Source organism: Puma concolor, chromosome B1 (assembly GCF_028749965.1).
Source record: "Puma concolor isolate L17-30 chromosome B1, mPumCon1.1.hap2, whole genome shotgun sequence".
Taxonomy (NCBI): domain Eukaryota; kingdom Metazoa; phylum Chordata; class Mammalia; order Carnivora; family Felidae; genus Puma; species Puma concolor.
In genome coordinates, this window is record NC_141670.1 from 21,031,694 (window position 1) to 21,048,601 (window position 16,908).

General features: G+C 44.8%; 2 protein-coding genes across 10 annotated transcripts in view; one reads left to right on the forward strand and one right to left on the reverse strand.

The window, feature by feature from the left end:
• Positions 1-10,945, forward strand: part of MTUS1 (microtubule associated scaffold protein 1) — a 173,261-nt gene extending 162,316 nt beyond the window's left edge. For 8 of the 9 annotated variants that reach the window (XM_086702850.1, XM_025932939.2, XM_086702852.1 and 5 more), the window contains 6 exons: positions 483-588; positions 1,865-1,938; positions 2,084-2,179; positions 5,254-5,370; positions 9,570-9,667; positions 10,372-10,945. In XM_086702850.1, coding sequence (XP_086558976.1) covers positions 483-588; positions 1,865-1,938; positions 2,084-2,179; positions 5,254-5,370; positions 9,570-9,667; positions 10,372-10,585 — 705 coding nt within the window. In that variant the 3' untranslated portion in view covers positions 10,586-10,945. The remainder of the gene's footprint in view (positions 1-482; positions 589-1,864; positions 1,939-2,083; positions 2,180-5,253; positions 5,371-9,569; positions 9,668-10,371) is intronic. The other variant, XM_086702851.1, reaches the window with a different exon arrangement.
• Positions 10,946-13,346: 2,401 nt separating this feature from the next.
• PDGFRL (platelet derived growth factor receptor like) overlaps positions 13,347-16,908 on the reverse strand; it is a 70,360-nt gene continuing 66,798 nt past the window's right edge. Inside the window, exons 5-6 of the mRNA XM_086702868.1 lie at positions 15,425-15,564; positions 13,347-13,799 (exon numbers count right to left, since the gene is read on the reverse strand). Coding sequence (XP_086558994.1) covers positions 13,611-13,799; positions 15,425-15,564 — 329 coding nt within the window. The 3' untranslated portion in view covers positions 13,347-13,610. The remainder of the gene's footprint in view (positions 13,800-15,424; positions 15,565-16,908) is intronic.

Below are 16,908 nucleotides of genomic sequence, written 5' to 3' on the forward strand. Positions count from 1 at the left end.
ATTTGTCACATATCCTTGTATCATGAACTTGTCTTCAATTTCCTTGCTCCCCTTTAAAATCAGTTTTTCCTTTAGCAAATATTTACCGAATGCCTACGCCGGGCATGTGCTAGGGACTGAGGATACATAAAGGCCGATATGACAGGCGTGGATCTTATGTGGTCCTATCACTGTGAAATATATCCTTATTCCTTATGATGGACTTGGCCATTTCCATCCATGAACCCTGGAGAACTCGTGTGCTTGGACTCCCCCCTGGGGCGGGGTTGGGGGGGTGGGGGGTAAAAACAGAGTGGAGAATTGGGACTGGCAGACCCAAGTCCCCAAGTCGGGTGGTTCTTTTCATGTGTTGGGCAGCCCTGTAACTTGAATGCAAGCTTATGAGTCAAATCTCCTAACGTTGCTGCATACTATTCAACTTAAGGCTTTTAACTTTACTGGTAAAGTATTGTTTGGGTTTGTTTGTTTTTTTTTTCTTCTAGTTTGACAACTTAAATGCTGCCCATGAAACCTCGAAGCTGGAAATTGAAGCTAGCCACTCAGAGAAAATTGAATTGCTGAAGAAAGCCTATGAAACCTCCCTTTCAGGCAAGAATGCTTTAAAAAAAAAATAGAATCAGGTCTAATGGAACAGCATGATATGTTTTAAAACGGAAATGATTCATAAACTTCCTTTCCAGAGAATACCCTGTGGTATTCAGTGTGGAGTGTTTTTGCTTTCTTTTTGCATTGTTCATTGTTAGCAGATGCTCTTTTCCCCTTAGGATGCAAATAATAGTTTGTCACAGATGCCAGCCTTTGAAGAAATAGGATGGATTTTAAAGAATGTAAAGGCCTTTTTGGTAGTAATTGTTCTTTACCAGTTGAGGTCCTGAGAAGTTAAAAGTGTTCGTTTACATCCTGGCCACAATAAAGGATCCATGCTGAGCACCCTCGCTCACCAACTCAAGTTGTACAAGGATGCTGGGAAATGCAGATGGCGCTTTTTGAATCAAGAAAGAATTTGTTTTACTTGTTTCATCATGAGTGGAAGGGTTGAAGTAGAAGGAGAAGAAGGAGCCATTGCTTCCAGAACACAGAGTACCGCAGAAGTTGTTGCACTTAGCTCCATGCTTCCCACAGAGAAGCATGTGGGCGTGGGGTTAGAACTGGCTGGGTGACCTTTGGCAGAGGTTTTTCTTGTCAGAAAAATAGTTGTCGTGTGAAGTTAGAGAACATATAAAAGTGGTCCAGGGTAGACATTTAGTAAATGTTGTCGTTCTTCCTTCATGCTAGAAATGGTTTTAATTTTTTTTTTAATGTTTATTTTTGAGAGAGAGAGATACAGAGTGTGAGTAGGGGAGGGGCAGAGAGAGAAGGAGATGGAATCTGAAGCAGGCTCCAGGCTCTGAGTTGTCAGCCCAGAGCCCGATGCGGGGCTTGAACTCAAGAACCGCGAGATCGTGATCTGAGCTGAAGTTGGACACTCAACCGACTGAGCCACCCAGGTGCCCCTGAAATGGGTTTAGTTTTAGACTTCTGTTTGGGTCATGAAGAGCAAATGGAAAAGTGCAGAGAAATTCCAGAGCAGGAGTGTGCAGGCCAGTGTTTGAGGCCCTCCCCTGAGAAGGATGCTCTGTGTTTCCTAAGGCCTCTGGGCTTCTGTGGGCCTCCATGCTCTCCGTCATAAAATGGAAATATATCTGCCCTGCTCCCTTCATAGGGCTAATCTGAGAATAGATGGTTTAATTTGTATAATAACATCTTATAAAGTAACATAGTCATACGGCTTCTTAATTAACTCTTACATCTACGTGCTTTAACAACTGTAGAATACAGTGATCTTATATGATGTCGTTGCCTCCAAAAAATTACTTCTTTCCAGAAATCAAGAAAAGCCATGAAATAGAAAAGAAATCCCTCGAGGATATGCTTTTTGAGAAGCAGGAATCATTAGAGGTGAGTAAATCTCACTTAGCCCCGCCCCCCAAAAGTGCCCTCATTCTTGAGGTTCCTGTGGTTTGGGTAATGTTTCTGTGTACATTTGCTGTGTTTCTGGTGTCTGCTTGTTAACTTGTGTTCCACATTTCATTGTTTGTTTTAGAAACAAATCAGTGATCTGAAGAGTGAAAATGATGCTTTAAATGAAAAGTTGAAATCAGAAGAACAAAAAAGAATATCAAGAGAGAAAGCAAATTTAGTAAGTTGTGTGTGCTTCTCCATCACTCCTGAGTTTCCTTCTGCTCAGCTGCCTTTTAGGGTCCAGTCAGTGTTCAGCAGCTAGAGAAATAATAGGGCTTTGGAATCCTTCTCCAAATTGCAGAGTGATTTTTAAACTGGCTTGTTTCTTGGTGTCCTTTTAGAAATTCTACGAACCACATACAGGTCAAGCCCAGTAGATTGCAAGCAGTCTAGGCTAATAACTTCAGGAAGACAGGACAACTGTCAGTGAGCGTCAGGGTTTCATGTGAGGACTACCCTTTGTTTGTTTGTTTGTTTTTAAACTAACTGGTAGCCTGAGATATAATCGACGTACCACGACATTCACCCTTTTAATTTTTTTTTATATTTTTGAGAGACAGAGTGGGGGAGGGGCAGAGAGAGAGACAGAGACAAGATCCGAAGCAGGCTCCAGGCTCTGAGCTGTCAACACAGAGCCTGATGCGGAGTTCAAACTCATGAACCGTGAGATCATGATGTGAGCCAGTCAGCGCTCAACCCACTGAGCCACCCAGGTGCCCCCTTTAAAAAAAAAAAAAATTTAATACCCTTTTCAATGTACAGTTCAGTGATTTGCAAGTTGTGCATTGGTCACCATTATCTAATTACAGAACATTTTGTCTCCTCAAAAAGAAACCCTGTGCCCGTTCGCAGTCATTTCACCTTCCTCCCCCCACCCCCGAAACCCCCCAGCCCCAGGGAAACCCCACACTTCTTTCTGTCTCCATGGAGTTTCCTACTCTGGAGGTTCATATAAATGGAATCGTGTTCTGTGTGGCCTTTTGTGTCTGGCTTCTTTCGCTCAGCTTATGTTGTCAAGGTTGATGCATATTGTAATCCTACAGGCATTTCATCCTTTGCCTTGTTATGTCTCAGCAGTGGGCCATAGGGGTAATCCTCCCTTTCGAAAAGTACAGATTTATCTTGTAAGCTCAGCTTTCTCTTGGAACTTGTATCCCTCCTCCCCTGCCCCCATCCTACTTTTGAGAATTTAAAAAATGTTTCCTGTTTCTGTCTTCGGTGCCACCGTTTTCATTCCATACACGTGTGCACGGGGCTGCAGGAAAAGTTATTTCCCACTTAGAATCTGCCGGCTCAAGAAGCACACGTGTGTGGGTCTCTCAGTGAACTCTTTTGCTGATGTCTCTGGGTACCCTCTTAGACATTTGAATGCAATTAGATGAGGTCATATTCAATGCAACTTCAAAGCTATTTATTCTGGAAGATTCTTGGACAAAGCAATGATTTAAAACAAAACACAACAAAAAATCTAGACTTAAATGCAGGCTGTAAACCTTACACAGGGTTCCAGGAGCAGATTTTTAAAGAGCTTCCTGGAAGTGCAGCAGCTTTTGAAAACTAATGGAAGCAGATTGAGGAAAGCGGGGTTATCTCCTGCCTCCCTGCTGTTGTGGGAGAGCACATTTGAGAAAGGGACAGGCGGGCAGAGAAGTGGGAGCAGGGCTCTAGATGCTCTAATTTTTAAAAATCGACAAAGTAGGGACACCTGGGTGGCTCACCAAACTTCTGACTCTTGATTTCAGCTCAGGTCATGATCTCCTGGTTGGTGAGTTCAAGCCCCACATCAGGCTCTGCACTGACAGCACACAACCTGCTTGGGATACTCTCTGTGTCTCTCTCTCTCTGCCTCTTCCCCGATCATGCTCTTTTTTTCTTTTTCAAAATAAAGAAACATAAAAAAATAAATTAAAAAATGACAGAGTAAATTACACTGTTTCCTTTTAACAAAAGATAGGATTTTCTATCTTCAGGGCAAAAAAAAAAAAAACAAACAAAAACAAAAAAAACCCTCATATGTAAAAGGATGACAGTGTATGAGACTTCGGAAATTTTGGAAAGAGCTCTAGTGATACAGACCTGGGTGTGATCCCCGCCCGGGGAACTTTTTGGCTCTGGCACATTCCCAGAACAGGTTGCCTGGGTTGTGGAACTCACAGTCTCCTGTGTAGTGAAGTGTTTGAATAGGTAATCCCTGAAGATTCATTACCTGGTCTTCCCTAAGGATTGGTCCAGAGCATTAACCACTGCCCAGAAGGATAGTTTGGATGATCGACACCACTGATGCTTGTCTAAGAAAGCCCCTCATTCACCATGTGATCAGTAGATCTTGCACTGTTTGTTCGTATCAGACATTTTGGATGGTTCACTTGGATGTCCAGAAATAAAGCAAGGAGCCAGGATTCCACCTTAGTGGTGTCATCTAAGAGAACATCTCCCCTTTTTTACCTCGGACAGCATTTTATTTTATTTTTTAAAGTTTATTTATTTATTTTGAGAGAGAGAGAGAGGAGGGAGAGAGAGAAAGCCGGGGGGGGGGGGGGGGCAGAGAGAGGGGGAGAGAGGGAGAATTCCAAGCAGGCTCCACACGGTCAGCGACCAGCCCAATTCAGGACTCAAACTCACGAACTGAGCCAAAGTCAGACACTCAATCAACTGAGCCACCCATCTTGGACAGCATTTTAATGGTGCATATTAAAATAGACAAAAAGTGTAAAAGAGAAGTATGGCCAGGCGGGTATAATCCCACCATAATAAAAATCCAAAAGACTCAGAACATTATGGTTATTTTGTCGTTTTCCAGAGAGCACTATAAATATACTGCCTTTTTCTTCCTGATCAGTTGACTAACTTTGTTGAGAGAACAGCTGTTGCCTTTTTTCCCTCCAAACACCAGGAAAGGGCTTGTAATGGCCTCATCCCTATTGACAGTCGTTTTGTATTATAAGCAATGTTTTTTTTTTTCCTCTTCCAGTAAAATATTTTTCGATCTTAAGTTCCTGATAAATGAATTCTTGATAAATGAGTGAGATTTTCAAAGGTGAAACGTTTTCTTATGTTCTTAGAACCGAAGACTTTGGGCTTGTAGTTCTCTTAACTTTTCTTTTTACCTTTCTGTGAAGCAGCTGTAAGAAGGTAGAAATCTCTTGCTGCCTGTTTGCTCAGGTTCTAAATCTCATCAAAGACTGGGTTAAGAATTTGAACATCTTGTGTTATGTGATGAGTCAAAGCTGTGCTCTGCTGTGTCTATTCCAGAAGAACCCTCAGATCATGTACCTGGAGCAAGAGTTAGAAAGCCTGAAAGCCGTGCTGGAGATCAAGAATGAAAAACTGCATCAGCAGGACGTCAAGTTAATGAAAATGGAGAAACTGGTATGTTTCTTTCAGAGTTTGACCCAATAGAACAATGTCTGTGGAATAGGAACTGGGCTCTGAACTACAACTGTGGAGTGGTTTTAACTGCTACTTACAGATACTTGGAAATGTGCACAAGGTAAAAGAAGGTACATTTCCTTCTGTGTGTTTGCTCCAGGCTTATGTATTGCTTCCTTTTGGAACTTTTTTTTTGCAAGGAACATGTAAAACAGAATTTGGGTCCTTGGAAAAAGCACAACAAACAAATTAGGCTTCCATTTCAAGTGGTCTGTGAATCTTAACCCACCTAAGAAGAATTTTAAAATATCGTAAAATCAGTACTTTAATAATCACCAACTCTGAGCTGGTGTCCTATGCCCGAAACAGATGACTGTGTAAGTTAATCACATTAGGGCAATTCAGTTTGCTGTCTCGATTCTTCATCTTTGTCGTGAATTAGAATGTGATAAAAGAGCTGTACTCTAATGACATTAACTCGGTTGGACAAATGCAAGCATTATGAAAAATATGAATGAAGCTTAGCTTGTGGCCTCTAGGACAGAGCCCTTATGTTAGCCAGTGACGAGTCCACAGCCACGAGGCCGTGTGTGAGCGGTGTGCCCAGCCCTGGAGCTCAGTGGCTGGTGGCCAGGAGTCTCACCAAGGGGGCAGGGTTTGGCAAGGCAGCTTACGTGGTCCCAGCCGTTGTGTACTTTGCTCTTGACTATCCCAGCTGCCTCACTGTGCTTGTCCCTTGTCCCCTAGTTATAAGTGACTCATTGTTGAGTGAGTGAGTGCCCAAACCAGCTCTGGACAGTAGGGAGCCTGGAGGTCACTCTTTGTTTGTTTTTTTGTTCATTTGGGGTTTGGTGTTTGGTTCAGTTTTCTTATAGAGACATCATTACATCTCTATTGAGGGAGTTGAGGGCGGAGCCCCCGTCTGGATCTACGGGCATTTTGAATTGCTGGGCAGTTTTGTTTTATGTTTTTTTAATTTTTCTTTCTTTTTTCCCTTCCCTTCCCTTCCCTTCCCTTCCCTTCCCTTCCCTTCCCTTCCCTTCCCTTCCCTTGTTTTATGGATTTTAAAAAATTTTAATGTTTAGTTCTGAGAGAGACAGAGTGTGAGCAGGGGAAGGGCAGAGAGAGAGGGAGACAGAATCCAAAGCAGACTCCAGGCTCTGAGCTGTCAGCACAGAGCCCGATGTGGGGCTCGAACTTACTGACCGGTAGATCATGACCTGAGCTGAAGTCAGATGCTTAACCGACTGAGCTACCCAGGTGTCTCAAGGTTGCTTTTTTGTTTTTTTGTTTTTGTTTTTGTTTTTTTTAAAGGAAGGAAAAAAGATCTCTTAGGGATTATTAACAGGGCTAACCTAGTATTTATACCAGTTCCTGCCAAAGGTCACCCTGTGTGTCAAGCCTGATAACTCAGCTAATCTGGCAGTCATCGATGGTGCAGATAACCCTGTTAATAATTTGTTGCCCCATATGCTACCATGCATCAGAACTTGTCAAAATACCATATACATGAAAAACAGCCTCTACTGTAAAATTACCAGCACATTTTAATTTTTGTTGAGCTGTAAATATTTTTGTTTCTTGCCATGCACAAGAGGGATCATGGTATTAGTTAGCATTGCCTACACATATGCAGAAGAATGAGTTAATAGAACAAGTAAACCCAGGGTTACTTTATTTACAGGCATACCTCAAAGATAACATGGGTTCAGTTTCAGACCACCACAATGCCAATATTGCAATAAAGTGACTCAATTGAACTTTTTGGTTTCCCGGTGCATAGAAAAGTCTATTCATGTGCAATAGTGTTGTATCTTAAAAAAAAAAAAAAAAAAAAAAAAGTGCACAGACCTTAATTAAAAACATGCTAACCATTTAAGCTTCCAGTGAGTTGTAATCACAGGTCACCATAGCAAATGTGATAATATTGAAAAAGTTAGAAATATTCCCAGAATTACCAAAATATGACAAGAGACATTAAAATGAGTAAACGCTGTTGGACAAATGGCACCAACAGACTTGCTCGACACGGGTCGCCACACACCTTCAATTTGTATTTAAAAAAAAAAAAAAAACACAGTTTCTGCAAAGCACAAAGAAGTGAAATACAATAAAATGAGGTATGTTTGTAAGCTCCAAACCTCTGTAGAAAATAAGACTCTCAGAAAACAAGGAGGCTTTGTCAGTAGGAAAGCTTCAGTATGAGAACGAATTCTGCCAGTGGTTAGCTGTGTGACGTCCCCATGGCTAGTTCCCTTCCCTCCCCTCCCCTCCCCTCCCCTCTCCTTTCCTAACATGAAATTTATTGTCAAATTGGTTTCCACACAACACCCAATGTTCATCCCAACATGTGCCCTCCTCAATACCCATCACCCACCCTCCCCTCCCTCCCACCCCCTCATCAACCCTCAGTTTGTTCTCAGTTTTTAAGAGTCTCTTATGTTTTGGCTCCCTCCCTCTCTAACCTCTTTTTTGTCCCCCCCACCCCTCCCGCATGGTCTTCTGTTAAGCTTCTCAGGATCCACATAAGAGTGAAAACATATGGTATCTGTCTTTCTCTGTATGACTTATTTCACTTAGCATCACACTCTCCAAACCCTCTCCTTTAAAATGAGGGAATTGGGGTGCCTGAATGGCTCAGATGGTTAAGCATCCAACTTCGGCTCAGGTCATGATCTCATGGTTCATGAGTTGGAGACCTGCGTCAGGCTCTATGCTGACAGCTCAGAGCCTGAAGCCTGCTTCCCATTCTGTGTCTCCCTCTCTCTCAGCCCCTCTCCTGCTTGTGCTCTGACTCTCACTAAAAAATAAACACTAAAAACAAATTTTAAAATAAATAAAATGAGGAATTGGATGCGATCATCTCATCAGGCCAGTCATGGCCCAGTCTCTAATTCGAGATTTCCCCACCTCATGTTTTATCTTGAAATCCTTTATAATTACTGGAAATTCCAAGGTTCTCTTTTTCTTACAAGAATCTAGTCTCATTTTTTTTTTTTTTTTTTTTTTTTTTTTTGAAATTCCACCTGACTGGCTTGTCCTCACTGTTGATCTGGGTAATAGGAAACGTTAAGGACAATAGGATTCCCAACCAAGAAGTCATAATCAGAGTAGATTAGTCATGCACTACAAAGACAGGGATTAGAATTAATTCTGACAGAGCTGTGATCTCACCTCCTAAGCAAGTAATCAAATCTTACCTTTCGAAAGTAAATGGGATGTGATCAGCTCATCATCACGTTAAGTGATTATATGGCTTCTGGGATTTTATGCTTTAATATCTTCACTGATCAATTCCTTTTCCTTGCAAGTTTAGCCCGGGCCAGGCCAGCAGGAGAACAAAATATCTCCAACTGAACTGAGGAGGGAGGCTTTCTCTAGTGTCCCTTCTCTCAACTGATGCTCTACAGAGCCTTGTGACTTACAGAGGTAAATGCCAGAGAGAGATTGGAAACCACATTTAAGGCCATAGAAAACACTGCCAAGAATTGTGAACTGTAGGCTTACTAGGAGTTTTCATCGAACATGGGGATTTTTTGTCTTCTCCTGAATTGGCTGTAGGAAACTGTAGTGCCCTTGACAGACCCAGGCAGGCTGGCTGCTGTTTTCATTTCACCACCTGGAAACTTATGAAAGAGGCACAGCCCCCAGTGTTGCCCAGGGCAGGGCACCAATTCTCTGGGGGGCAATTCTAAAAACAGTATGACCTAGGACAAACCAGTTACCCATGGGTCTGTCAGTTTTCACGCGGCCTAGCTTACAGTTTTTAAAAATACATATCCAGGGGGCGCCTGGGTGGCGCAGTCGGTTAAGCGTCCGACTTCAGCCAGGTCACGATCTCGCGGTCCGTGAGCTCGAGCCCCGCGTCGGGCTCTGGGCTGATGGCTCAGAGCCTGGAGCCTGTTTCCGATTCTGTGTCTCCCTCTCTCTCTGCCCCTCCCCCGTTCATGCTCTGTCTCTCTCTGTCCCAAAAATAAATAAACGTTGAAAAAAAAAAAAAATTAAAAAAAAAAATACATATCCAGGTGCTTTGTGTTGGCTGCCTTAGAATCTTTTCACAGCATGTCAGTGTACAGATATGTTAGTAGATCTTCAAACTTACCTTAATGAAATCTCTGTGCTGGTGTCTGGAACGTGCCTCAGGGAGTGAGGGGCTTTATTTTTAATGTAAAAATGTTGGCATTCTCGTTTACACCAAGGTGGACAACAACACAGCATTGGTTGACAAACTGAAGCGATTCCAGCAGGAGAATGAGGAATTGAAAGCTCGGATGGACAAGCACATGGCAATTTCAAGGTAAAAATGGCCCTACTGTTCCCTACTGTTCCTGAGCTCCCATGTCCAGTGTTACGTTCTTACTGCACTCCACCCATGTACCTCTGGAAATGGGGTTGAAGTGTGTGGTTAAACAGGTACTGATTTCCATGTGGAAAATAGGATTGGAGCCATGCATGCTTTTACCACAGTGGTGTTGACTGAATGGCTTGTCCCCTAAATAGGCAAGCCGTCCCCGAGACCCTTGGGGGACCCTTCTGTCTTAGGACAGAAGACATTCCTAAGACATGGAGACTATCCTAGCCGACTATCAACTCGCCCCCAAACGTGCTCTTCCTTTGGCTCACGTGCCCAGCGTTTCTCCACCAGCCAAAGCCCCCACACCTTGCAGCTCTGTGCAGGATTCCCTTTTGTTCCAAAGGGATTGTTTTGGGGGCTCAAATGGTAAGAATTTTTTCAGGGCACCTGGGTGGCTCAGTCGGTTGAGTGTCTGACTTCGGTTCAGGCCACGCTCTCATGGTTTGTGAGTTCAAGCCCCACATCAGGCTCTGCACTGACAGCATAGAGCCTGCTTGGGATTCTCTCTCTCCCTCTCTTTCTGCCCCTCCCCCACTTGCATTCTCTCTCTCTCAAAAGTAAACGTTTTTTTTTAAATAGTAAGAATTTTTTCAAGTTACTTTTAACTTAGATTCACATGGTTTGTGGCTCTTTTTTTTGTCTTCAAGGCAACTTTCCACTGAGCAGGCAGTTCTGCAGGAGTCCCTGGAGAAGGAGTCCAAAGTCAACAAGAGACTGTCCATGGAGAACGAGGAGCTGCTGTGGAAGCTGCACAACGGGGACCTGTGCAGCCCTAAGAGGTCCCCCACGTCCGCCGCCATCCCCTTCCAGCCACCGAGGAACTCCGGCTCCTGCCCCAGCCCCAGCATCTCACCCAGATGACGCCTTCTGGAAGCTGGGAGACTGTCGGAAAGCATCTGTAACAGGTGTGCGGGACTGACCCTAACCACGCTCGACAGAGTGAGAGCTACAGTAGCGGACGTGTAGTAACCACGCTGGAACTGGAGAGTCGCCGCCCCCGAGGCTCCTTCTGAGACTGGAACACTCTGGAGGAAGACTTGGACCCCGTCCAAGAGCCCCCTCGCCAAAGACCTCAGAACGGATCCGCGTGGATGGACGCTGTTGCACAAAGCACTTAAAGAACAAGAGGGTCTTGTTTGTTGCCTTTTTCACCTAAGCATAAGGCAGAAAGAAAACTCTCAGGGGCCTGTTAAGATAAAGATGTATAACCTTTATAATGTTCTTCACCGCGGACACCTTCTTGGGATTTGTGTTTTGGTCTGACTGGGGATGTGTGGTGGAATGGATGCGGCAGACTGTCCCGTGTCTGATGCCGCCTCCTTCGCTGTGTCCTGGAAGGCAGGTGCCCCACACAGCTGGGTATGTACTAACCGAATGCTAGTCCGTGTATGCACTTCCGCAAAAGCCATAGAGGGAGGAGCAGTAGTTGCTTGAATTAAGACTCTCTACCACCAACTTGGCTCAGCCCTTGACAGTGGGGAGCGGTAATGACACGACGAGCTGGGACTCGTCCATGTCCGTACAGCTCTGTCCTTCTGCGATAACTTGCTGGCAGTCTCTCAGTGTTCAGCCACATCAGTTCAAACTAGCTAGATTTTTTTCTGTAGGTTTTTAACTTCCCTCTGTAAACCTAACATTATACTACAATCTATTTTCTCAGGCTATGAGCAAATATAAGACCCTAATTTTTCTAAAAATCTGTATAAAGAAAAGGGGCAGGACCAGTGGGTTTGCTTCTGCCTTATTTTTACCTTGACCTGAGCTATCCCCACAGATTGTTGGCTCTTCCATTGTCTTCATTTCTGCCCTCTTCCTCTTCTCCGCACACACCCTTCCCCCCCCCCCCAACTCCCCACCCCTCACCAGAGCCACAAAAGCAAACCTTCTACCTCCTACCTACTCTTCTCTGGGACAAGGAATAGGTTTTCCAGAGCCAGCTCGTCATCAAGGTGCCAAAACCACTTTCCAAACAAACCAAGGCCTGGATGTGACAGTAAAAATGTTGGGAAACCCTAAAGAGAATGAAGAATAAGGCATTAGCTAGTAGAACGGAGTAAGGTAGGATTCAGTGCTTATGGCTGAGTAGGAGCAGCTGGTGTAGGGCAATGATGCACTTAATGCATTCTGGAAAGATAGTGCTAAGCTTCTGTGTCCTCTTGGAGGAATCCTTCTCTGTCCTTGAGGTAGCAGAATGGTCAGTCAGTGGGTGGAAGATGTGATGTGTACGACGCCCTCCAAGCTGCAATTCAATTTCTCTTCAAAACTTATTACCTCCCCCAATTCTGATACTTTGGGGGGAAGTAGAAGGAAGAACTGTGGCTTTATCTCCCTGTCCCTGCATGTCAGTATTTACTAACCCGCGTTGCTGACGTCCAGTGGCTGTACAAGTAACTCCTGTAGTGTAAGAACAGATTCAGGATACTAGAGGTGGATATTTGAGTCGTCATCTACATGGACGCTACATAGCAAGCTGATATTCACGATGCATGCTTGTTTTTATTAGTGATTGTGTCTGAAGCCCTTAACCTCCAGCAGTGTATTATGAATGTTACCTTCCGTGTTTGCCTCTGATAAATGGGAATTTAGGCTCACTGCCACCTCCGGGAATAGCTCTCTGCTTGCCCTTCTGCGTTGTTTTCAATGCCATTAGCCAAAGTTGGGTTTGCCATCCATCTCCTAGGCATGGTAACTCTTGTGCTGTTCCCTGCTATCCTCCATACCATTTAGGTGTCTGGGGAAATCAATCTTACACAATTAATACAAAATGTCTTCAGAGAATGGGAGACAATAGGAGAGAAGATAGGAAACAAAACAGAACTTTAAGACTTTTTTTTTTCTCAAACCAAATGTTTCTCACGTAGGACGGAAAACGTTGGCACGTCATAAAAATAAGGATGTGTAAACCGTAGTTGTGCTCAGTTTGTAGTGATGGAAAGTGTATTTTACTTTGATCAAATAAATAATGCTGGAATATTCAACATAAGGATTGCGACGTCTGACCTACTCCACCCTCCGAAGCGTCACCCAGTTTTCAGCCCTTCTCAAGGTACCGGTGACCGTTCGTCTCCTCTTCAGCTGTGTCCCCAGGGGTTTCCAGTGCAACCACCCAGTTGGTCATGGGCTGAAATCCGGCTCACAGAGCTAGACTCACAGGTAAGCTTCTCTGAATTCCCAGCTATGGGTACTGGAGAAACCGCAACTGACTTTAACAATTTCTGCTGTATCAGGTAAGAAAATGAGAACAGCCACAGTGCAAACATTTTTGGAGGTAGTAAAAAAGCCTAAATGAAGCTGAATCTTCCTTGAATCAGAAACCTATATGGAAAGTTAAAGTTCTAAAAGCACATGTTTGCTTCTTACTGAATGACTCATCGAGAGCTAGTACTTTGGAGTGCAGCAGCCTAAAAAAGGGCACGTTTGCCTCAGTTTTTGATACCTTCACATCATTTTGAATATATAGTTGAACCACATATCACTTAATTTTTAGATCTCCTGTGTTATGGAATAGAATCTTTGGCGTTGACCCAAGCAGTGCCCCCAACAAATCCTTCAACCAAAAAACCGAACACTTAGCCCATTTTGTACCAAAACCTGCCCATTGAATAGAAATGAGTATACAAAGTTAACATCTATGCTTTTTTATTATAAAAAGTAGAAATGCAGATACATAGGTAAGCAATCAAAATACATGCTTTCTGTCAGGAGTTAACACTATTAGGCCGAATGACTTCCTTTGAGTTTGGACGTCTGGGTCTGACTCTCAGGGCAGGGGGCGGGGTTGGGCACCAAACGGCAGCCTCCGGCAAAGCAGGAGTCACCAGAACCCCAAAGCCGGCCATGTGCACAAATGAACTTGCCCTCAATTCATTATACCTCATTTTCCAAGTCAGGAAAACTCAACAGTGGTCGCTACTGTAGTCTCCCCTTGGAGATTCCGAGCAGTGCAAATGTAATACCCTACATCAGTGGTTGCAACGTCTTCAACTGTCAGGATGCTCTGGGAGATTCTTGTGGTGTGCCCCAGTCCTCTGTGGATCAGCCGCCAAGTGTCTTGAATCGTCACAGGCCTTTCATCCTGTTGAACAACACCCCCAAGCGCTGCAGCACAAGCAATAGGCTGCTGTAAACAGGTCCCATTCACCCCACACCACTGAGGCGGTGGGGAGGTTCTTGCCCAAACACCTAAAAGACTATTCGGTACATACAGCACAGGGGAGCTTTTACAGTATATGCAAACACTACACTGTTTGGAATGCTCGTTTTGCTAAGTTTCCACTTAAATTCTTTTGGAACCCCAAGAACATAGAACTGGTACTAGGCAAGAAACATGGATAAAAATTTCTGCTGCTCCCCCCTTCACATTGCCCACTCAATAGTTCTGGGACTATAGAATTTAAAGCCAGATGGGGCACCTGGGTGGCTCAGTCGGTTAAGCGTCCGGCTTCAGCTCAGGTCATGATCTCACAGTCTGAGTTCGAGCCCCACATCGGGCTCTGTGCTGACGGCTCAGAGCCTGGAGCCTGCTTCGGATGCTGTGTCTCCCTCTCTCTCTGCCCCTCCCCCACTCATGCTCGGTCTCTCTCTGTCTCAAAAATGAACAAAACGTTAAAAAAAATTTTAATAAAAATTTAAAAAAAAGAATTTAAAGCCAGAAAAGCCTGACGCACTCACTGTGTAAGTAAATGAGAGCTCCCCATTGTTCAGATTTGGTGAAGGGAGAAGTAGAAACAGCCAGGCCAAAGGACTCCAGTGGGAGCAAAGTTGTACCAAGAATGGATGCCACGATGCCCTGGATGATCTAACTCCCTATTTCTAGAAAGTGAGGTGGTCACTTTGGAGAAGCTGCACCCAACTATGGTGAGCCGAATGTTGTGTGTTTTGGATTTGCTGAACAGGATTGTAATATCACCAGTATTAATAAATACACTTTCTGCTCATTAAAAAACAAAAACAAAAACCAAAACACACTTCCATTGAAAATCATGGATGTCTTCAAAGTGTGACCACACTTTTTAAAAACAAGTACCTACTACCAGGAAAATATTTTTTCTCCAGGGAGACTTATTTTCCACCAATCACAGCCCCTGAGCCAGAAGTGTATTGGCCACTGAGTATGTCTTAGGAGGCCAAATCTTCTCTGGCAACGAAGGGATTATTCCATGTTGGTAGCAAAGCTGTTTATTTTAGCGAGCAAAACGGGCACGGAGGCTAAATGTGGGGGTGTTGCTCTTATGGAAAGTCTATTTTAAAATTATCTCTGGCCTCACGGCACCTTTTTGCCAGGGCCTAGGTTTATATGCCCACTTGGTGGATGTGCTCACCACGGGGCATAGCTCGTATAGGGAGCACACTCTGAGGGAGACGAGTTGGCCTCCAATTGACCCAGAAATGGGGGTGGAGAAAGAGGGAGCCCCCTCCTTTCTCTTTCAGGCTCCGTCCCTGCTTAAGGGTTATGAAGAAAAATAACATATAAAGAAGGTACACTGAACTGCCTAATGGAACCCACTTTTTTTTTCCTGTCCTTTAAAAGAGCCACTTGTAAATATTACTGGAACAGCTTAGAAAACAAGTAAAACCTGGCCCCTGATACAGTTTCACACACTGCTCACACTCGTTAAGTTATGACCTCTTCACCTGGGGGTGGGGTTGGAGGACAAAACTAAATGTCCTGAGCTGGCTGAGAAGGGGCACAGCCCTTACCTTCTGTCCTGGGTAGATCCACCTGAATTCCACCTCGACATCAGGTTCCCCCAGGACGGTACAGAGGACGCTGATGTCATCCCCACTCCTCACTCTGTTTGAGGATGCCAAGATGGTTGTTGACGGAGGGCCTCTGGGAACTGGAAGGAAACAGGAGACAGGGCAAGTGAGACAGAATCCACGGGTATGATGTTGAAGACAAACCTCGAGGCATATTCTGTTCTTGGAACTGAGCTGTGACATGTCTGCCTTCCTTCCAGCTTCCCAGCCGGCTTCAGACCTAGACTATCCCATCACTTCTGGTTTCCGGTGAAGCCTCCTCTCCACACTGGCAGTCCAGAATGGGGTGCTCATCCAGAACCCCCAGGCCCAGCCATTACATTTATGTTAAAGGAGGCGGCTAAAAGTTGTGGGAATAAGGGGAATAAAGAAGGTAAGGGAGAAGAAGGTGCTTGGGGACAGAGTGAGCAGAACATAGAGAAGGCTGGCGGGAAGGAGGGCGGCTGAAGGAGTGAAAAGGACCAGACAGGTGTGTGGCTGTCCATCCTCAGAAGGAAAAGGAGCAAGTCTGAATCTAACGAAAAAGGATGTTTGGAGGAAAGGTACAACTACTGCCATCTGCTTGCTTTACTTGACAGCATTTTAGAAACACGGGGGTCAGTTCACTTAAATAATTTTGATGGCGGCCTTGAGCAAGCCAATGGACTAGGAGCAGGGGCTACAGCAGCGAACAGCACAGACATGGTCTCTGAGCCCTTGGGGACCTCTCTTCATGGTCTGAAGGAGGCAGACACTAAACAATTGGATAGTTAATGTTCAACTTGGGTTGTACTATGAAGAAGACCAGCATGTTCTGCAAGTTCAGAGTAGCCTGAAAAGCAAGAATGGCTTCCTTGAGGGAACAATGTTTGAACTAAAACCTGAAGGGTGAGCTTGCCAGGCATGGAGGGAGAAGCAGGAAGTCACCGGGGGAATCACTGTGTGAGCTGCGGCTGTGAGGTAGACCAAGGCCAGGCAGGCTGTGGAGCAGGGCAGAGGGCCGAGGGCACCTCAACCCACATGGAAGATTCCGACTAGAGTTCTAAGAAAAGTGGGAACCCAGGGGTACCTGGGTGGCTCACTCAGTTAAGCGTCCGACTTCGGCTCAGGTCATGACCTCACGGTTCGTGAGTTCGAGCCCAGCGTCAGGTTCTGTGCTGACAGCTCGGAGCCTGCTTCGGATCCTATGTCTCCCTCTCTCTCTCTGCCCCTCTGCCCCTCCCCTGCTTGTACTCTGTTTCTCTGTCTCAAAAATAAACATTAAAATGATCAGGTTAAAAACAGTTCAATGTTTAGTGGAGAGATTTGAGCATGCTTCAGTCCCTTCAAGAAGTGGGGAGTTAGGCCAATCGGAAGAGACTGAATGTACACATCCATGGGATTTTCCAGGAGCCCTCGGCATGGAGAAAGGGTACAAGTATGTGCTCTAGGGAGGTATTTCCCTG